Source organism: Tupaia chinensis, unplaced genomic scaffold (genome assembly GCF_000334495.1).
Source record: "Tupaia chinensis unplaced genomic scaffold, TupChi_1.0 Scaffold142846_1, whole genome shotgun sequence".
Taxonomy (NCBI): domain Eukaryota; kingdom Metazoa; phylum Chordata; class Mammalia; order Scandentia; family Tupaiidae; genus Tupaia; species Tupaia belangeri.
The window spans coordinates 194,655-218,027 of NW_006202691.1; the positions used below are offsets into that span (position 1 = coordinate 194,655).

The 23,373-nt window shown below is 42.9% G+C and overlaps 1 protein-coding gene across 1 annotated transcript in view; it reads right to left on the reverse strand.

The window, feature by feature from the left end:
- KCNH1 (potassium voltage-gated channel subfamily H member 1) overlaps positions 1-23,373 on the reverse strand; it is a 375,558-nt gene that overhangs the window by 99,068 nt on the left and 253,117 nt on the right. Inside the window, exons 8-9 of the mRNA XM_006163695.2 lie at positions 19,461-19,660; positions 9,520-9,772 (exon numbers count right to left, since the gene is read on the reverse strand). Coding sequence (XP_006163757.1) covers positions 9,520-9,772; positions 19,461-19,660 — 453 coding nt within the window. The remainder of the gene's footprint in view (positions 1-9,519; positions 9,773-19,460; positions 19,661-23,373) is intronic.

Consider the following 23,373-nt stretch of genomic DNA (forward strand, 5'->3'; position numbering starts at 1 on the left):
GGTAAAATTAAATTAGTCGAATGTCTCCCCACCAAGTAAACAAATCACAAATCTTCCTCCGAAAGCAGGTAATCATTTTCTAAGATCACTACAGGTGAGAAATGGAAATTGATTCTAATTTTTTCCTCTTTCAGTTATCTTTTTCTAAAAAATTATACAAGATAATTATATTGAACAATAGAAATAATTAGTTTTAGAGTCACCACCCAGAAAATTTCAGGTAACGTTTGGGACACTTTCCATCTTCTTTCTACTCATATATGCATTGTTATGTAGTTGACGTTACTGTAAGAGGAATCTTCAAAAAGTTTACAGAAAAAAATTTTTTTGTAATGCATGGATTTCAAATTATTTTGTACCAATGTAAATTCTTACTTTAAGTCCATTTCCATGAACATTTTGAAGTCTCCACAAATGCAATTATATATTGCGTTTTCCCCACTTCAAATTGTACTTGAAACATTTTGTAAGCCAATAAAACTTTATTTTATTATCATAACTTCCTTGATTTACTATAATTTATGATTCAATTAATCCAGAAGGACTGGAGTTTTAAGAGTTTCCTTAAAAAAAAAAATCTATTAATTCTCCTAACTGCCAGCATCCCCAGGGTCTGCAGAGCAATTTTTAAAATTGTTTAAGCAAAAGCAGAATTAAGCAAGAGAATCTGGTACCCACCCCCACCCTCTTTCAATCAGATAACGTGTGCATTACCTGATACAAGTGTTTTTGTGGTTTTTGATGTTCTAGATTATTCAATACTATAGCTCCTTGCTGGGAGTGTGGATTTAATGTAATTGCTTGGGTTGATACAAAAACTGTATGAATATTAATGCTTGGTTGGAGTGTTTAGAGACACACTTCAATAAACCCTCACTTCCTTGTGCTGAGCATGAGTAAACAACATGGTGATATGGCCAGTGGCAGGAATATTCACCAGCAACATCACCAAGTCCCCAGGGTAACACAAAGCACAGTGATAGCAGTGCTGTGTGTATGTGGGGGGAAAGGGGGTGCCCTCCTCCTGCCACCTCAGCCCACAAAAATCCTGGGAAGCCTCTCTGTGAAGGATTCAGCTTCCATCTCTAAAATAATGAGGGTTTACACACTGTTGTTTTCAGCCTCTGCTAGAGATGCCATTCTGTCTTTACTGTCTGGCCATCCTCCCTCCCAAGAGGAAAGGGTTAGGAAGTACATACAAAAATAAGTACTGAGCTTTCCCTGACTGGATCAGTGGATAATAAAAGATATGCAATGAGACATCTATTTGAAAAATAAAATACTACTCTTTTAATCTCCATCTCAATAATCAAAAGGATATGTGAAATTTGAAATCAATGTTGACTTTGTCAAGGTGTGCTTGAAACTTTTTTTCAAATTTCTCATTTTGAAAGTATTTAAAAACATTGTTTTACATTTAATCATTGTATATCTTTACAGCATACAAAATGTTTTTCCCAGCATGAATACACTGCATATTTTTAGCATATGCTCAGTTTAAGATTTATTTTGGTGTGCATGTGTTGAGGGGTAGGGGGCTGTTTTTGTTTTAGACAGGATCTTGCTATTTCTCAGTCCTCTGGCCTCAGCCTCCTGAGTAGCTGGGACTACAGATGCAAGTGTGGCTTTTAGGGTGGGCTGGGGGTTGAACCTGGCCTTCCAGGTGGCCTCAGCCTGCGAAGCAGCAGCGTCCAGCACACACTACTGCAGCTCTTTAAAAGAAAATGTGAAAGCCAGGGAAATACAAAACAGAAATTAAAATCTCCTACAGCCTCACAAATAAGACATTCACTACAACATGTTAGTGAAGATGCTTATGGGCTGTTACATAGGAACATTTTCTTCCCACATAACTGAGGTCATACTGCACTTTTTAAATGTATTTTATTTACTTATAAGAATTTCTAGTACTAGTCAGAACTCCTTAAGGGTATTTTTGAATGGCTACACTTCCTCTGGTTTTTAAATGCTCTTAAACCTCAATCGTTTAGAAAACATTCACATGTTCTATATGTCTTTTTATTTTTTCTTTTTCCTAGATTCTGCTCCTTTCTCTAAATTCTAAGTCTTTGTCACAAGTCCTGCTTTTTTTTTCCCTGGATCTATTATTCTGAGTAACTGCTGGACCCTGTACTAACTCTCTTGGCCATTCAATGCAAAAAGTCAAAACGAAGGGCATTATTTGTGCCGTCACTACCTCTTCCTCCAGACTTTTATCCCCAAAGCCTTCATTTCCCCACTCACCTTCTGCATCACCTCTCTCAACTCCCTCTCTTTGCTCCCCACATCCTAATCATCTACAACCTTATGGCCTCTCCTTTGTGATGTTTTATCCACCTATTCCAATTGTATTTGGCAAATATAGGAAATAAAAAATATAAAAATGTCCAGTTAAAGTCAAATTCCAGGTAAATTTATCATTTCATTCATAAGTATGTCCCCCATAATATTTAGTGAAAATGTTAAAAAAAAATATCTGTGGTTCTCATGAAAATAAAAATTAATCAAATGTCCTATATTTTACTTGGCAACCCTACTTCTGTATCCATTTTTACTGACCTCCCCTTTGCAGTCCTCATTACCTAATGGCCTCCCTGTGTCTCTGTCCAATTCATTACTCTCTACAAATCACAGCTCTAATGGTGCCAGGTTTACTCATCACCTCCAGTGGTTTCCCACTCACTGCCTGGATCCTCACGCTGATACTGAGAACCGTTCACAGATGAGCCCTGACACGCTGCCCCAGCCCAATATCCCACTGCTTCCCCCACTCGGCTTATATGCTGGTCTTGTGGTTGTGAATTAAACCCCACCCTGTCCTTCCCAAGGCCTTGGCTCGCACCACCCTTTACACCAAAAATGCTCTTCCTCTTGTGTCCAAATCCTGACTCCATCTTCACAGCACCACCATCCTAGGCTAAGCTCCCATCACCTTTTAATATAGACCACTAAGAAGTTTCCTTACCATAAAATGTTGAAAATTAGCAAACTCATATGGTTTAATTTAATGTGATAAAGGTCCTCTACTCAGAGCTTCCCACTTTCATCGTTTCACTCCATTCTACAAAAAACACCAAGCAGCGACTGCCTAAATCAATGTCCCTTAGTGTGTAGTCCTCTGTCCCCGTGCACAGAATCACCTCTGGGGCTTGGGAGCAATGAAGCTGCCAAACTTTCACCCTGGTCTATAGAATCAGACTATGTGGGCACAGCTGGACTCACACTGAGAACTCGTTTCCCAGCTCAGTCTTGTGCTCACCGAAGGTAAGAACTCCTGGCCCCATGGACAATGGCTCAGTGCTCTGCTCACCTGGCTCTAAACCTGTAACCTGTCACACATACCCCCACCTCTGCTTCCCAAAGAGCTCATTTTGTTATTTCCACTTCAGGGCTCAGCCTATCAAACTCCTACTGGATCCTCTAAGCCAGTTCAACTTCTACCTCCTACACCCACATTTCCCTGTTCATTCCAAGTCTATAGAAAGAGGTACCTCTGTTACTGTCACCAACTATTCTTTTGTACCAAATTACATAGCACATTCTTCCCAGACAAAGCCGTTCTCTGTAGCCCCAAAGAGACTAACACCATATTATGCTCTATTAATTGCTTAAAAAAATAATGCTGCATTAATATCAAAACCAGGTCAATGAGCCCAAAGAAGCCAATTCTCTACACAAAGATAAAAGTGCCTTCAATTATGAACTGTAAGAAAGGAGTATCTCATCAAAAACAAAAATGGGGAGCCAGCCAGGTGGCATGGTGGTTAAAATACATGAATTCCACATGTGTCACAGTGTGATTCAAGTCTCGGACCCAGCAGCTTGGAAAATAATCTGGGCACATGTGTATGCATCCCCAAACCCTCAGAGGAGAATGGAAGAAAAGGAACTGAGGCATGGTCATTCCCCCGGGGGGTGGGGGAGGCAGTTGTTTCTCACTACCCCTACCACCACCATGTCTCACTCTTTCTTTCCCTGGCAAACACATGTACCTTATAGCAAAAATTTAAAAATTACCTAAGAACAAGCATTTGTGGCTTTCTCTGTATATTTAGGGAGACAGTCCATGTAAGTCCTAATTTAACTGACTACGAATAGGTTCTGTGTCAAGTGAGCTGGAGCCTGTCCACTGAACTTACCCATGGCTGCTTACTTTCCTTGGGCAGGCTCTGGCCCACCCACAAATTGAGAAAAGTCTCCTCTAATAGACAGCTATGACTGGATCTAATCCAGACACTGCAAAGTCAACAGAATAAACCTCTTTCTCACCTCCCTGTTGACTCTCCAATAGCTCCTGGATGCTATGTCCCCTCCTCACCTCCTGTACCCTGTAGATCCTCCCCAACTCCTACCTGCCCTGGATACCTCTAGACTCTAGCTCTCCTCCTCCATCTCCCTTCCACTACCTTTCTCAAGGCCTCACCATTGCTCTTCCATCTCCCAGAAGGTGTTCATGCCTCTGTATTCGTGGAACTCAAATCTACAAGTCCCTCCTCTCTCTAAAACTCTCTTTGGGTCTCTTATTCTAAGATAAAGTCCAGACCCTTTCTCTGGAACTGTTCGCAGCCCAACTCCTACTTGCCTTTCAGTTTCATTTCACTCAGTAAACAGACCCTGGTATCTTGTATATGCTGGACTGTGTGCTAGATGCCAGAGAGATGAAATCAAAGGGTCTCATGGTCTCGGGCTCCCAGAGGAGTAAATACACAATTGATGTAGTGTGATGGGCTTAGCAGAAACATGAAGGCCTTGAAAGATTCTTCATTAGTAAGTGGTAATTCATGCACGGAGTCTGTGCGGAACCAGAGCTGCAGTTACATCTCTAGCTCCTGGTCCAGGCTCTTTCCAGTACGCAGTGCAATCTGGCTAGAACACTTCTGTCTTGCCCAGCAGAATAAAAAACAAGACAAGACACAAGATGATCCAAGATTACAACACTAAGTAATTATTCAAATATGAAACCCATTACAAGGACGCTAAGTCACAGTGAAAGGAGATGATAAAAATATTGCATTTCTAAGTTAGAAACACCTGTAAGCGCAGCCCTGTTGCTGATCTGTGGCTCTTCCCTATTGGTCAAGTGACACAGAATGACAAGAAAGCAACTAATATGCAGAGGCTCTAGGCACCACTTGGGCAGGAGCAAACGGTCCCTATGTCTCTTCATTCTGGTATCTATGAAAAATGAGAAGAAAAGTAATTTAAAAATCAAATGAAGGTCAGCAGGTGGCATAGTGGTAAAGGTGCTGGACTCATGCATGGCCAACAACGGTTTGAGTCCTGGACCTGGCAGCTTGAAAATTATGCCAGATGCGTGTGCACAAGTGCCCGAAATCCTGAGAGGAGAATGCAAGAGAAGGGACTGTGATCGGTCATCCCCCCCCCCCCAGCCCCTGGGGTATGATTTATCACTTTCTCTATCTCTCTCTGGCAAGCTCATATGTCCTATGGGAAAAACCTTTAAAAAAAAAAACTGAGTACAAAAATGCACATGGCAAAAGCTCAAATTTTTCTCAAGGATCCAAAAAACCAAACTTGAGAGACTGTTCAGTGATTTCTAAAAGAATTCTAAAAGGAGACTGAAGGGATGTCATGTCAAGATCAAAGCAGAGAGAACAGCAGAGGAAAAGAAGATTATAGATTTCTAGTATGTTCTCTGTCCTCAGGGGACAGCGTGGCTTTCTATCTAAGAAAGAGATTGCCTGGATTTGTGGGACCATGTTTTAGGCTGCCAGCAGGTCAACAAAGCAATTTAGCAAATCATGATGGTCAATTATTTTTTAAATGGAAGAGGATAAAATCTTTTAGAAAAATCCTAGGCTACATTTCATATAATAAGAGAAGTCCTGAATTTTATGTATAACTGTGCATCCAAGTATGTGTATGTGTTCATTTGCAATGAAATATAGATTTCATATGGTAGGTTGCAAGCATGAAAGTTTGAAAAACTATTTTAAAAGATTTTCATTAGAAATGGTTCTATTTTTAACACATGTTAAACACATTCTATTATGCGTATTGATCGTTTTTCTTATTCTTGGAGTCTATGCTAAAATTAAACAGAGAATGGGGGTGGAATGTTAGAACTAGAAAGAGGAAACAAATTAGCAGAATGTAAATGAATGAGCTGCTAATAAGAGACCAGAGAGCAGAAGAATGAGATATAGGAGTCCTGGCCTTTTTTCTAAAACCCCTAAAGTTAGCTTATGATCACTGAGGGTTCTCTGGGTATTTTCTTTGGAGCACTGGATATACAGTAGCAGCTCAGTAATTGCTCGTTCAATGATGCTCTGAAAACAGCCGCATTCTCTTTGTGGTAACTCTCATTCTGCAGAGCAATGGCTGTCTTTTAATGTCAATCTCCTCCACTTGGAGCAGCTCCTCGTAGGCCTGGTCCATTACTCTATGCCTGTCCCTAGGACTGGGCTGACAGGTAGGAGGTATTCAATAAACATTCGTTAAACATTGAATTGAACTGGAGGGCCTCAAAGGGCAATAGAGATCTAGTGGGTCGTCAGAAAAGTCATGACACACTTTTGCATAGAAAAACATGTTGTGACTTTTCTCATGAGCCAACAGTTCTACAACCTACTAGGTGCCTAAACCCCTTTGCAAGAATAAACTGATTTCAGTTCATTGAGAAAAAGATACTCCAATTGGAAAACAAACAAAAAACAAAAACAAAACAAAACAAACACACACACACACACACACCAATAACAACAAAACTATAAACTTAAGTTTCTAGGGGACAAATAACTTGGATTACAGGCTCAGAGGTGAGGCTAACTGAAAGGATTTGTTTTGTCTTTCTATAGAACAAGAGTTCCTTAGTATGAAAAGGTATTTAGGATATTGAGCTTGGACCTACTGTTTTGACTCAGTTTGGCTCCTGGGGATGCATTGGAGATGCTTTATCTAGTCTGGACAGCTTGAAGGTAACAATTATTTGGAAAATGCTGCTGAGCTATTTCAGAGATCCTATTCACATTGCTAACTGGAGTAGGCAAGATAGCCAGGAGGGCCCAAGACAGAGGGATGGATTTAGAGAAGTAGTCAGTTGACCAAGTCAGCAATGAATCAAGCCGTGGTTACTTCTGCAGAAGTAGCCCAGGCTGAAGGAAAATGAGAAGGGGCTGGGAAATAGCTCTCTCCTTTCTCACCTCTCTTCAGCTCTGTCCTACCTTCATGCCTGAGTCTGGATGTCCAAACCAATGCCTAACAATACAGTGGGGCTGCATGGGGCACCAAGGATGCCCTGAACCTGAGAATGTAGGGAGATGGGGCTGGGCACCAGGCTAACTGTCTCGGTGGGGAGATGGCTGAAAGATATCCTACACCAATGGGTTAAGTCAAATACTAATTAAAAGCATTGCTCATTAGTTGCTAGTTACTCTTATTCTCAGCCAGGCAAATATGGCTATTAGCAATAGGAAGTTGTCTGTATTAAGGATACTGACGAGTATTTAATGCAGAAATAAATGCTCTTCCCCTTCAGAGGTACTACAGTAATGGCTTTGACCTTCACATGTCCTGTTCCTTAAACAGTCAAATCTCACTTCTGATGAGGAGGCAATGAACAGACCAACTCTGGTCTGTTCTCTGCAGAACTCAATGGATATTAAGGAACCCAGGCACTTACTTTAGCAAACATGTTCCACACCGTCTTCCACCCAGTCTATCCCAGTCTCCCTCTAGCAAATGCTGACCACCTACCAAATCCTGAAGAAAGAAAACTCATACATGGGTTAATCTGAACAAACGGTAATCAAGAGGGCAAGTTGGCCTAGGGCCAGAGGAACAAGAAGGAAGCACATATAGTGTACTGCAAAGTCCAGCACAACAAGGTGTGGGTTGTTTCTTGTTGCTGTCATTGTTGTTGTTTAATAATACAATGTCTCTATGTAGCTTGAATCTAATTGTAACTTAATCTCTCCTCACCTCAATCCCCTGAGAAATTGTGTATAAAAGATAAAAACTCAGGTCTATAGTGTCTAGCAGTGCCTGGTAACTTCACGGGGCTGCACCCCACAGGAATTACCGTTAGGATGCAATACTACAAAATGGGTCAGGGCAGAGTTTTTGGAGTTGCAAGGACTCCACGATGCTGGCTCCATGCCCTCAGCAGCCATGAAGAAATTTCCTTAAGTTCTCTGAACTTCAACTGTTCATTTACAAAATGGGGATCATAAAACCATTTCACAAGGTGACTGCAAGTACAATCTGTATGTAATGCTTAGACCAGAGGAGGTGACAGTAAATGATGGATATTATCGTTATTATGTTGGCTTGCCCCCAACAAAGAACAGTTCTGTAGCTACCTCAGGCAATCAGATGAATTTCTCAAAAGCCACTGAGGCTCAATATCCCAAATACCAACATGCCCTCCATGTCCCTGCTCCCCTTCCCACATTCCCTATCATTGTATAAGCTGTACCAGCTTCTCTGTTCCCCATGTGAGAAATCCCCAAATCTTGGTTGATGTCTCCCTCTCTCTCCACAGCAAGTTGTCATCCTCAGGTTCTATTGATTCTACTTCTTAAATATCTCAACTCCATCTGTTTTTCTCCATCCACCCACCATAACACTAATTCAGGTCCCCATCAACTTGCCCCTAGATGATGTGTCTCTAACCTAGTCTTTCTATTCCAGCCTTTCCCCTCCAGTCTACTCTCCAACCTGCAATTACTGTCATCTCTCTAAAATACAATCCGATCCTGCCTCTCCTGTTTACAGCTTTTCATCAACTCCCCCAAATAAAATCCAAGTTCCTTAACGTAGCTCCCAAAGGCTGCCATGATCCACCTAGGGCTTAGCACCCTCCCTAGCCTCCTTCCTCATCATGGCCCCTCTAGTTCTGTGCACCCTAGCCACACCAATAACTTGCAGCTCCCCAAACAAACCATGTTTCTCTCCCTCTTTGCAGAGGTTTTACATAAGCTATCCCATCCTCTCATTGTACTCCTTTATTCCTCCTCTTTTCTGTGCTAATCCATTCTCAAGTTTTAGGTTTGGTTCAGGTGTCGGCCCTTCCAGGAAGCCTTCTCCCTTGAACACTGGGTTAGATGCCCCTTCCACTGTATTGCAAATGTCTACTCGTGTGTTCATCTCATCCACCAGGCTGGGAGCTCCTTGAGGATAAAACTCATTTTTCTGTCATTGAAATAATCCAAGTGCCTCAAACAGACTGGCACAAAATTGTCACTCGAATGTTTGCTTGTCAGATAGGCACATGGGTGCTAGCAATTAGCCCTGCTCTGTGGGGTAATCTCTGGCAGAAGGGGACACTGGCAGTGAGCTACCCAGAAGATAGGCCAACAGTGCCTGGCAACTTCCTGGACTAACGTACTGTACAATATGAATTAGCTTCAGTATTCAACATTGACAAAAAAAAAAAAAAAAAAAAAAAAAAAAAAAAAAGACAATAAATTAAATAATTCTTTTAAAAAATTAGCAAATGAACATAACATTGTAAAATGTAAAGGCACAGCCTAGGCATCCAGCAAAGGCAACACCTACCTAGAATGGCCACCACTTCGTCATCCTGGATCACCTCCAGGGAGCCAGAAACCACAAAGCAGAGGCTGTCAACACTCTCTCCTGCGTGGTAGATGAGGTCTCCTGGGGCACAGTGTACCGTCTGGAACTCCATGGCCAGAGCCCGCAGGCAGCCATCACTGGCTAGCCGGAAGGCTGGGTGTTCCTTGAACACCTTGCGGTTCAGATGCACACAAATGTCAGCTCTCATGTCCTTGGGGCAGATCTGCAGAACCTGGGTGGGGAGCAGAGGAAGAAACCGTGTGAGGGTCCTCACTGGCCTCTAGCCCACTTCCCTCAGCACCCAGAGGCAGCAGCAAGGCCCACCAGGCCACACTGAACTTCTGTAGCCAAGTCCTTGCCCTGTTAAGCTTACATTCCTGTGGGAGAGACAGGTAGTGTCTAAAAACATCTGTGCTACATGTTCAGGTCAGGGGCCCGCGAGTCAGGGCTGGGAGTACATGGGACATCTTTAGGTTGTTGGTGACATTTAAACTGACACATACATCACAGGTCAGAGTGAACCAGGTGAAAGAACATTCCAACCAAATTGCAAACACAACGGTTGTGAGGAAGCCTGAGCAGCAGCCAATGTGAATGAAGGGAAAGGGGTGGGAGATGAGATTCAGAGAAAACACCACACACTAGATGCTTTTACACTGCGATAAGGGTTATTCTAATTGTGACAAGGAAACACTAGGGGATCCTTGAGCAGGAGAATGGCATGACCCAAATAATACTTTAAGAAGATCATCACAGCTTCAAAGTATTGTCAGAGGGCCCTGACTATCACGCGGCCAGAGTGGATCCTGGGAATCCAGACGATCACTCCTGCAGCTTGTCCATGTGGGAGGTGAGGGGAACTTTGGGATGGGGCAGTGAAGCCAGTGAGAAGTGGCGAAATTCAGAATACATTTTGCAGGTAGAGCTGACGTGTTCTGCTAATGGACTGAATATGCAGTGTTATTTAGAAAGAGCTACAAAGTACCAGTCACCCAGCACTGACTGTATGCCAGGTGTTGCTGAGCACTTCAGAATTACCCATTCGTTCTGTCCACACTTATCAAGCCCCTTATGGAAGGCCAGAAGGGCACCGTTATAGGCTCTAAGGATATAGCAGTGAAAAAAATAGACAAAAAGCTCTGCCCTGGTGTAGCTTACCATCTAGTGGGAGAAGATAAATCACAAGTGAAAGAAAATTTACTGGTAAGTGCTGAGGAGAACGACAGAGAAAAGGAGGGTAAGGAAAGTCAGGGAGGGCTGTGCCTTTACATTTTACAATGTTATGTTCATTTGCTAATTTTTTTAAAAGAATTATTTAATTTTATTGTCTTTTTTTTTTTTTTTCCGATTTGACCAGAGAGAGGCAGAAAGAGAGAAAGAGAGAGAGAAAGTGAGGAACAAAACTGCCAGGTCCAGGACATGAACCATGGTCAGTCATGGGGGAGTCCAGTGCCTCAACCTCCATGCCACCTGCCGGCCCTGCATTTGCCCATTGAATCGCCACATAGCCCCTGTGATGTAAATGCTGTTGTTACGTCATCTTACATGTAAGGAGGCTGAGGCACGAGGAAGATAAATAAATCACCCAAAGCTGCACTGCCAGGACAGAGCAGAGGCAGGATCCCAAACTAGGTGGTTGACATCAGAGCCTAGTTAGAGCCTAACCAATTCCTGAGGTATAGACAGCCACCCTGGACAAATGGGCTTGCAATTTGACTCACTGCACACCAGAACTCGAGCAAAATGAAAACTATACAGGTCTTATCTTTTGAAGAAATGAAGGGTTTTGTAGAGAGAGAAATAGCTCCCTGGAGTAAAGTTTTGCAAACCAACCAACCAACCAAAAACAAACAAACAAACAAAAACAAAACAAAACAGAACAAATTGCATGGCCCCTTACATAGCAAGCATTAAGTAACACAACAGGACATTTTCAAGTGAACTTGTCCAGAGAAGGCAGGAATGGTTCTAAAATACGGATGGCCCCCAACTTACGTTTCGACGTACAATTTTTAACTTTATAATTGTACAAATGCAATGCGCATTCAGTAGAAACTGTACCTCAGATTTTGAATTTTGATGAAAAATTCATATAAAACCTTTATTATAAAAATGGGCTTTGGGTTAGAAAATTTTGTCTAGCTACAGGCTACTGTAAGTGTTCCAAGCACATTTAAGGTAGGCTAGGCTAGGCCATGATGTTTAGTAGGCTGTGTATTAAATGCATTTTTAACTTATGATATTTTCATATTGTGGTGGGTATATTTGGACACAACCCCATTATGAGTCAAGGAGCATCTGTAATAATTTCTCCCTTGACAGCCCATGAACAAAGCTGGGAACATAAAATCAACTGCTCAGTCTTCATTTTTCTTCCAGGTACTGGTGCTTTCCTGCCCTTGCGTCTCACCTGAACACAAGTTGTTTGCCTCTGCCTCTGGAGCTCACCCACAAATTTAGAAGTTCTTCAGCCTCCTTCAAAACCCAGCTCAGGGCCAGCCCTGGAGGGCACTGGTTAAAAGCTAGGCATTGGTGGGGCCGGCAAGTGGCGTGGTGGTTAAGGGCGCTGGATTCCCACATGGTCAACCGCAGTATGAGTTCCAGACCTGGCGGCTTGCTTTCTCACTTTCTTTCTCCCTCTCTCTGTCACTAAAATAAGCAAATAAGTAAAGTTAAATAAAAATAATTAAAAGAAAAAGCTGGGCATTGGAAGTTGTCTCCATAGAGCTGACCACAGTTCTCATCCCTGCCCAGACAGCTTGAAAAACACACCCAGCACTTGTGTATACATGCCTAAAATCCCAACAGGATGGAGGAATACAAGAGGAGGGATAATAGTGTGACCACACCCCACTGGGGATGCTTTCTCCCTCTCTCTCTGGTGAGCACCCGTGCTCTCTGGCAAATAAGAAAAAAACACAAAAACACTCTTACTCTGCTTTGCCCTGTGTTATCTTGGAACACTGCAGAGAATTCCAACAAGAAGATCCTCACCAGATAGAACCCCTTGATCTTGGACCTCCAAAAACGAACTAAATAAACCTTTATTCTTTATAATAATAATAATAATTACCAAAAAAAAGTTCAAATCTTGCCTTGCCCTTGATGGCTTCACTAAAATCCCTGCCCACTGCATCCCACATGGCCGAATGTGCGGTTCAAGTCCTGAACCTGGAGGCTTGAAAAACACGCTGGGCGGAAGTGTGTGCATGCCCAAAATTCTGAAAGGAGAATGGAGGAGAAGGGTTTGTGGCATGGTCATCCCCCTGAGGGTTTCTCACTTTCCTTCTTACTGTCTCTATCTCTCACCAGTGAGCACACATGCCCTATGGCAAAAAAAAAAAAAGAAGGAATAAAAGATATAGGTAGCTAACACTGACCTAACAGGATTAGATGAAATTACACTCACCAGCATCCTGCCTGGGACAGTATTTGACCCAATAGAGGACTTGATAAACACCAGTTTCCACTCTCTGTGCATCTTCTTATTCTGGGGGTCCAGAAAAGTGAGCATGCACTCCAGAGTGGGGAGGAGGACTGACTGAGGCCAAGAGAAACATTCGGACTCCCAGGGTCGAGCAGAGTGCTCACTGGCACCGCCCTCCCAAAGGCTCATCAAAAACAAGATCCCTGAGGAACTGCAAATTTAATCTGGGTCCTCTTCTTTCCAATTCAATCAAAGTGAGGGGGCAGGACTCACACGTCACATCAAAACTGAGTCCTATAGCTCAGGACCAAGATTTATTCAGCAAGTGAGTTCACCTTTAAATAGCAGGCTTCCCCTGGGCTGGGTTTGCTGGCAGCAGCTGCTAATGAGCAAGGCCTTGGTATGGAGACAAAGTTGTATTCATGGATTCTGTGTTCAGAGCCCTTGGAGACTATGGGGTGAGAAGATGAGAGAACCCGGGGTGGAGAGACTGCAGACCCTCAGAGCCCCACCCCTCGTCACATCTCCATTCTTCTCAACTCCTGGCCCCACTCAGGGTGACTGTGGTGTCCAGAGCTCTTCTCTCTGAGGGAAGGTCTCAACTCTGAGACCCCATAGCTTTCCTGGGCTGCCTTCCCTACTGCTTGGTTCTGAGGAGAATCATCCATGCTATACTGTGAGAGCCTCAAAGGCCACAGGCAGATGTCATTGTGAAGAGTCCCAGGGCCTCCCTCAGGCTGGGCAGGAGAGTTCAGAGAAGGGGACTCAGGTCTGGCAGATCTGGATTCAACTTCCAACCCCACTCTCTAAGTGTGTGAACTTGAAGCCATACTTGGCTCCTCTCTCAAGTCTTCATCTTCAGACCTGCACATGGAATCTTCTGAGGGTTCTCTGAGCCATTGTGTGGAAAGTCCCCCTGCAGTGCCTGCTACCTCCAGGCAAGTGAGCTGCATCTTGGAGGTCATCACACAGTTGCCGCAGGGACCAGAAAGCAAGCCTGCTCTCTGGGAGGGGGATGGCGGACTGACCGAGGCAGAGAGCAACATTCTGACAGCCAGTGGCTGGGCAGAGTCCTTGTTCAGTACCACTCTCTTTAAGGTCATCTGAGGAAGGCTCTGAAGTCTGGAAGGTCATAGCCAAATGAGCTGTAGAGGTCAAGTAGCCCTAAAGATCACTAGCTTCCACACATTACAGACAATTAAAACTGGAGTTCAAGAAGACAAGTGATGTACTCACAGCTAATAACTGGGAAGACCAGAGGATCCCAGCACTGCCTCCTGTACCTCCGGGCTCCCTGGCTATCAATGACCTTTCTGAACTAGAATGGAGGGGAGAGGAAGCCAGGGAGAGGCACAAGACCACAGGGCTGGCTCTCTCCCAAGCAGGTGTCAGCTACAATTGAGTTGGTGGCTAGTCTTCTTCCTTCTGGACCAGAACCTGGGGCAAATCCCAAGACCCTCCAGGAAAGTGAGACAGCAGGAAGAGGAAGGAGCAGGCCAATGCTGACTAGGCTGTCTCCCACGGGCAGCCGCCCAGCCCAGCCCTGTAGTGAGGGCCAGGAAGAGCTTCTCTCCAGACAACCAGATTTACAAAAGCATCCTGGGTGCCTGGGAAAAGGAGCCCCAGGGCAGAGAGATCAAAGTTCCTTTCTGCTCCAGCAGCTGCCAGGAACCCACAGAACCCACAGGCATTGTTGAGAGTGGAGCAGAAACAACAGGCGCAGTGGGGGCAGGTGGTTGGCAAAGCCAGGGGCTCAGTCCAGCTCCCACTGAGGCTCTGTCTGTCTGAGAAGTCAGAACGACTCCATTTGGATCCATTTTTCTTCCTTCCAGTACTTGTTTTATATTGAAGGAAAAAAGTAATAGTAGGAAAAGTGCAATCTTTGAAGTTAGACAAAACTGGGTTCAAACCCTGGCATTGCCATTCTTTGTTCTGTGGCTGAGAGCAATTAGGAAAATGAATTGGGCCTCTTGTCCAATTTCATTTCTTCAAAAGTGAGAATAGCCACTCCTTCCCAGGGTCCTTGTGAAGCCTAAATGAAGCACTAGGGCGGGGCAAGGCACACGGAGAAGCAGAAGAAATATTTGCATGTTCAAGAAACGGAAGCAGGTGCTGTGGTTTTGGTGTTAGCATGGCAGATAGTCAACAAAACCAAGGGCCTTTTAAGTTGAGGATCGGTTCAATTTTTCTTTTTAAACTTTCAACTCTCCACTGACTACTCCAATGGAGGAAGACTAGAAACATGGACGGCTAATTCCAAAGTCAGTTGAACTTGGCTCTGAAGGAGTCATTAAGGATTTTTGCAATAATGTAATTTTTTTTGTTTTCCTCATTCTAATAGTGAAAGGAATCAGTATTCCCTAAGTATTTATAGATTGGTAATAAAGAGAGGAAATGGGGTTGAAGACTGAAAAGTAGAGAAAAATTAACCAGATATTCCTTCCTTATAGGAATATACAAATATGCTTTCCAAGAGTTCTCGATCCTAAATTTTTTTTTACAGGATTTTTTTTTTTTTACAGGAATAAAGACGTGTTCCTCATTGGCCAAAAAAAGAAGGAAAAAAAAAAAAAGAAAGAAAGATAATTCACAAATGAGTAATAGAAAGTCCACTGTATCTTTTCTCTATTTTTTCCCAACAAACCACCTTTTCCTCACTTTATTGAAGTGTGTCTAGAGAAACACAACTCCTACAGAACACAAGAGATTTATCACCTTGTCCATTTTACAGGTGGGAAAACAGTTGCCTGGAGAGGTGCCTAGTAGATACTCTAGTGAAGTCAATGGATGATTAAGGTGTAAGCTCTTGATTGGTGTTTTCTGGACTTTTCTGATGAATGGAATTATCTGGTTCTTGCTAAAACTCCCCCTCCCCCACACACTTCCCCCAGGTTCTCATTCCATAGATCTGGGATGGAGGCTGGAAATTTGCTTTTAATTATCACTTCATGGGATTCTTATCAAGGGCAAGATGGTGAAATGAGTGAGGCAACAGCTTTGGGTGCACAATTTAAGGGATGTCAAAAACAAACAAACAAAAAAACCTCAGTAAGTAAATAAATCATAGCATAATACAATATTTTTTTAAAGGTCAAGTTCATGTGAAAAAATCATGGTAAACGAGATATTGAAAGTCTGAATAAAGACAACCTCAGCAACATTGCCCTCTTGGAGCCTGGCATAAAAGGAAAATCAGTGATTTATATTGATGACTCCATTCCAGTTGTGGCCCTAGTTATATCATCATCCTAGTTTGGAAAATGCTGCCCTAAATGGTTAGATTTCCAGTTCCTCTTCTTTAGGAGACATACTCTACCTTTCCAGTTCTTAAATAATAGCTCCTCATTGCTGGCCTTGGAGTCAGGGTGATCTGAAAACCAAAACCCCTGCAAGCAGGACCTGGGAATCCAGAATTACTCGGGTGAATTCTAAACACTGTGAACCACTGTGAACCACTGCCCGAGAAGAGCTCAGTTCTGCTAGGGAGAACTGAGAGACAAGTGATTCGCCTGAGCTCCGGGCCCTCCTTACCTTCTCGGTGTCGATGCCTCTGGACATGGACCAGGTGGACACAATATAATCCATGACTCGCTCACTCAACCCTTTTGGCACCTGGTAGAGCTTCAGGAAGTCCCGGACACTGTTGAGCATCTCATGGTACCTGTTGGTGTTGGCGTACATCTGTTGAAAAATGGTTGTCACGTTCCCAAAGATGGTGGCGTAGAGAAGTGCTAGAGGCGAGAAGGAGAAAAAATAACACATGAGTGGTCCCTGAGCCTGGCCGCAGAATATCCATGCTGCTCAGGCAATGGTCAGAGCGGCCTTCCTCCTGTGCAGGTTCTCCTGACTTTTCTCAGAACCTCACACCAGGAACCTTTGAGGAAGGGACCCAAAGAAAGAGTCTCCTAAAAGAGGCCACTAGAACAGAGGTATGGAGGCAGGGTTGGGTGCATGGGAGCTGGCATGACCAGGACCAGAGCCAGAACACTGACAGTAGTGGGGCTGAAGGAGGGAAACAGCTGTACTGTTTTGCTTTATGCTTCTTATCACAAAACTTTTGAGCCATGCCTGAGGCTACCAGAGCAATGTTTGCCTCTGTGCTCACACGGGTCCAAATCCAAGCCTAGAGTGAACACCCTCTGTCTGAACTCTGCTAGGTGCCAAGCACTATGCTACCTGCCAGGGGCAGGATGGTAAAGTAGACACTCAGCCCTGGCCCTCCCTCACAGAGCAAACAATGCAGCGAGAAGGACAGACCTTGGATATATAATTGCAGATCATTAAACAACAGCAAGCCAGCAGAGGGCAAGGAAGGATGTTATAGCCTTGCTTTGTACCTACTGTTCTATCTTTGATACTTATTGTTACTAAAACAACCCGCTTCACTGTGAAGTGGCTCCTGCGGAGAAAAGCATAGCTGCTAGGATGAGAATACGTCCTCTCTGAGATGTTACAACTGTGTACCGTGTGTTACTACTACGCACTACTGCTCCGCTACTTCAAGGTCACCAAGGAGGACCATCACGTCACCACAAAACCCCCCTTTCTATCTCTAACTCCCATTTGCCCTTGAATGTTGAGCTCAAGAGCCACTGCTTCCAGGAACATTTCCCAACGTCCTTTGTCCTCCCTCTGTCACCATGAAGGTAACCATGACTCACCAGGCATTTTTCTATAAGGCTTGTATTATACCATTTTGCAATTACCTGCATCTCTCTGTCTGCTTCCTGACAGACTACAAGATACTTAGAGACTAGACTTGTTTTTTTTCTTGTCACTGTATCCCTAGGACCTAACATTGCATTAGTACCTAACAAATTTTTGTCAAGTTAGAATACTTCATGCTTTTGCTCTGGCTTTTGCTAAAAATTAAAAAAAAAAAAAAAAAAAAAAAAGTGTTATACGAGCAATTAGGAAAATGAATTGGGCCTCTTGTCCAATTTCATTTCTTCAAAAGTGAGAATAGCCACTCCTTCCCAGGGTCCTTGTGAAGCCTAAATGAAGCACTAGGGCGGGGCAAGGCACACGGAGAAGCAGAAGAAATATTTGCATGTTCAAGAAACGGAAGCAGGTGCTGTGGTTTTGGTGTTAGCATGGCAGATAGTCAACAAAACCAAGGGCCTTTTAAGTTGAGGATCGGTTCAATTTTTCTTTTTAAACTTTCAACTCTCCACTGACTACTCCAATGGAGGAAGACTAGAAACATGGACGGCTAATTCCAAAGTCAGTTGAACTTGGCTCTGAAGGAGTCATTAAGGATTTTTGCAATAATGTAATTTTTTTTGTTTTCCTCATTCTAATAGTGAAAGGAATCAGTATTCCCTAAGTATTTATAGATTGGTAATAAAGAGAGGAAATGGGGTTGAAGACTGAAAAGTAGAGAAAAATTAACCAGATATTCCTTCCTTATAGGAATATACAAATATGCTTTCCAAGAGTTCTCGATCCTAAATTTTTTTTTACAGGATTTTTTTTTTTTTACAGGAATAAAGACGTGTTCCTCATTGGCCAAAAAAAGAAGGAAAAAAAAAAAAAGAAAGAAAGATAATTCACAAATGAGTAATAGAAAGTCCACTGTATCTTTTCTCTATTTTTTCCCAACAAACCACCTTTTCCTCACTTTATTGAAGTGTGTCTAGAGAAACACAACTCCTACAGAACACAAGAGATTTATCACCTTGTCCATTTTACAGGTGGGAAAACAGTTGCCTGGAGAGGTGCCTAGTAGATACTCTAGTGAAGTCAATGGATGATTAAGGTGTAAGCTCTTGATTGGTGTTTTCTGGACTTTTCTGATGAATGGAATTATCTGGTTCTTGCTAAAACTCCCCCTCCCCCACACACTTCCCCCAGGTTCTCATTCCATAGATCTGGGATGGAGGCTGGAAATTTGCTTTTAATTATCACTTCATGGGATTCTTATCAAGGGCAAGATGGTGAAATGAGTGAGGCAACAGCTTTGGGTGCACAATTTAAGGGATGTCAAAAACAAACAAACAAAAAAACCTCAGTAAGTAAATAAATCATAGCATAATACAATATTTTTTTAAAGGTCAAGTTCATGTGAAAAAATCATGGTAAACGAGATATTGAAAGTCTGAATAAAGACAACCTCAGCAACATTGCCCTCTTGGAGCCTGGCATAAAAGGAAAATCAGTGATTTATATTGATGACTCCATTCCAGTTGTGGCCCTAGTTATATCATCATCCTAGTTTGGAAAATGCTGCCCTAAATGGTTAGATTTCCAGTTCCTCTTCTTTAGGAGACATACTCTACCTTTCCAGTTCTTAAATAATAGCTCCTCATTGCTGGCCTTGGAGTCAGGGTGATCTGAAAACCAAAACCCCTGCAAGCAGGACCTGGGAATCCAGAATTACTCGGGTGAATTCTAAACACTGTGAACCACTGTGAACCACTGCCCGAGAAGAGCTCAGTTCTGCTAGGGAGAACTGAGAGACAAGTGATTCGCCTGAGCTCCGGGCCCTCCTTACCTTCTCGGTGTCGATGCCTCTGGACATGGACCAGGTGGACACAATATAATCCATGACTCGCTCACTCAACCCTTTTGGCACCTGGTAGAGCTTCAGGAAGTCCCGGACACTGTTGAGCATCTCATGGTACCTGTTGGTGTTGGCGTACATCTGTTGAAAAATGGTTGTCACGTTCCCAAAGATGGTGGCGTAGAGAAGTGCTAGAGGCGAGAAGGAGAAAAAATAACACATGAGTGGTCCCTGAGCCTGGCCGCAGAATATCCATGCTGCTCAGGCAATGGTCAGAGCGGCCTTCCTCCTGTGCAGGTTCTCCTGACTTTTCTCAGAACCTCACACCAGGAACCTTTGAGGAAGGGACCCAAAGAAAGAGTCTCCTAAAAGAGGCCACTAGAACAGAGGTATGGAGGCAGGGTTGGGTGCATGGGAGCTGGCATGACCAGGACCAGAGCCAGAACACTGACAGTAGTGGGGCTGAAGGAGGGAAACAGCTGTACTGTTTTGCTTTATGCTTCTTATCACAAAACTTTTGAGCCATGCCTGAGGCTACCAGAGCAATGTTTGCCTCTGTGCTCACACGGGTCCAAATCCAAGCCTAGAGTGAACACCCTCTGTCTGAACTCTGCTAGGTGCCAAGCACTATGCTACCTGCCAGGGGCAGGATGGTAAAGTAGACACTCAGCCCTGGCCCTCCCTCACAGAGCAAACAATGCAGCGAGAAGGACAGACCTTGGATATATAATTGCAGATCATTAAACAACAGCAAGCCAGCAGAGGGCAAGGAAGGACGTTATAGCCTTGCTTTGTACCTACTGTTCTATCTTTGATACTTATTGTTACTAAAACAACCCGCTTCACTGTGAAGTGGCTCCTGCGGAGAAAAGCATAGCTGCTAGGATGAGAATACGTCCTCTCTGAGATGTTACAACTGTGTACCGTGTGTTACTACTACGCACTACTGCTCCGCTACTTCAAGGTCACCAAGGAGGACCATCACGTCACCACAAAACCCCCCTTTCTATCTCTAACTCCCATTTGCCCTTGAATGTTGAGCTCAAGAGCCACTGCTTCCAGGAACATTTCCCAACGTCCTTTGTCCTCCCTCTGTCACCATGAAGGTAACCATGACTCACCAGGCATTTTTCTATAAGGCTTGTATTATACCATTTTGCAATTACCTGCATCTCTCTGTCTGCTTCCTGACAGACTACAAGATACTTAGAGACTAGACTTGTTTTTTTTCTTGTCACTGTATCCCTAGGACCTAACATTGCATTAGTACCTAACAAATTTTTGTCAAGTTAGAATACTTCATGCTTTTGCTCTGGCTTTTGCTAAAAATTAAAAAAAAAAAAAAAAAAAAAAAAGGTTGATATCCACCCAACTGCCGAATGTAAAGTGAGTTATCTACTAAATTTTTATATATGTGTGCATACCCATAAAACTACCATCACAATCAGGATAGCTAATGGATCTGTCACTCCAAAAAGGTGTGCCATGCCCTCTTTGTAATCTCACCTTCTGGCCCTTACCTGCTCTCCACCCTCTCATCCCTGAGTGACGCTCAGCTCTTCTCTGTCACCACAGATGAACTTGGATTTTCTAGAACTTGATATACATGGAATCATACCATACATACTTTTTGTAAACATCTTTATTAAGATGTTATTCATACACCATAAAGTACATCCACTTAAAGTATGAAATTCATGATTTTTAGTATATTGCATGATTACTACAATCTAAGTGTAGATTATTTTCTTTCTCCCCCAAAAGAAACCCCACAGTCAGAACCAATCATTCCCCACCCCTCATCCTCTATCCCTAAGCAATACCTAATCTACTCTATTTCCCTATAGATTCGCATATTTTAGGCATTTCACATGAATTAAAGTCACACAACCTTCTGTGACTAGCCTCTTTACTGTTTTCAGGGTTCATCCACATTGTAGCATGCGTGGGTATGTCACTCCTTTTTATCGTTGACTAATAGCCCATTGTATGGATAGTCCATTGGTTTGTTCCTGCTTTCGGGCTAGTATAGATAACACTACTATCCACACTCATGTGCAAGTTTTGGTGATAATATATTTTCAACTCTTTTGAGTACATACCTGTGAGTGGAATTATTAGGTCATATGGTAATAATATGTCTGGGAAACGGCCAAAGTGTCTCCCAAAGTAACTTCACCAACTGACCCTCCACCGGAATTAGACAAGAGTTGCGATGTCTCCACATTCTCACCCACGCTTCTTATTGTCTTTATAATTATCGCCATCCTAGGGAAACTAGCACGCCACTGTGATTTCCAATTTGCATTTCCATATGGCTAGTGATGGCAAGCATGTTTTAAATGTGCCTATTGGCCATTTGTACATTTTCTTGGAAGAAATGGTCATTCAAGTCTTTGCTCACTTTTCAGTTCGGTGGTTTGTCTTTCTACTACACGGGTTGTAAAAGTCCTTTACATAGTCTAGATACAAATCCCTTATTAGATATATGATTTGTAAATACTTTCTCACATCATCTGGACTGCCTTTTGACTTTTTCATTTTGTCCAAGGGTACATGCCCTTGCCAGGGAGAGAGAACACCCTGTGGGGTGTGATCACATTATAATCCTTTTTCCTCCATTTTGTCATACTGTCAGATTTTGGGCATACACGCACACATACCTGATGTATTTTTCAAATGGAAAGTGTAGGATTTGAACTGCAGTCGTATGAGATCCTGCTCTCCCTGCACAGGGCTCAATCCACTGCACTACAAGGTTGGCCACTACAGACTTTCTTGATAGTACATTTGCACCATAAAAGGTTTTAGTTTTTGGTTTTTTAAAGACTTATTTAACATTTATTTATTTTTTTATTTTTATTTTTTTAATGTGACCAGAGAGGAACAGAGAGAGAGAAAGTAAGAAAGAAAGTTGCCAGGTCTGGGACTTGAATCACAGTCGGCCATGGGGGAGTCCAGCACCCTTAACCACCATGCCACCTGCCAACCTCCAAAAGCTTTTAGTTTTAATGTAGTTCAATTCGTCTTTTCTTGGGTACTTTTTATTTTTCTTAATGGCTTCTTTTATTAAGCCCAATTATTTTGAAATTCATCCATATTACTGTGTGTTATTAACAGTTCATTTCTTTAAAAGAAAGGAAACGTTGAAATAATTAGAAATTCACAGGAGGTTTGTGAAAATAGTGCAGAGAGATTCTATGTACTTGTTACCCAGTTTGCCATTGGTGGCATCTTACATAACTACAGCACATCAGAGTCCAAAGAGGACATTACTATAAAATATATGAACAGTTTTATCACTCACACTACATTCAATGTACAGAACTCGCCCATCCCCTCAGAGATCTCCCTCATGACACCCCTTCATCCCTGGCAACTATGAGTCTTTTCTCCTTTATTACAAATACGCTGTTTTACAAATGTTTTTAAATGGAAGCACACAGTATGCAACCTTTTGAGACCATTGTGTGTGTGTTTTTTTTTCATTGAGCTAAACTCCCTTGAGATCTGCCTAAGTCACTGACTGTATCAATAGTCCCTCCCTTTTTTATTGATAAATACTATTTATATTCATAACAATTATATTATTGTATGGATGTACCACAATAACAACTATATTGTTGTATGGATGTACCACAATATATTTTTTATTCCAATAGTCTTTTTTTTTTTTTAGAAAATTTCACTGTAGGGCGCGTGCGCTCGCCAGACAGACAGAGAGAGACAGAGAGACAGAAAGCGAGAAATCACCCCCCAGGGGGGATGGTCACGCCGCAATCCCTTCTCCTCCATTCTCCTCTCGGGATCTTGGGCACGCACGCACACGCGCCCGGCGTGAGTTTTAAGCCACCGGGTCCGGGACGCGAACCACAGTTGACTACATGGGAGTCCAGCGACATAG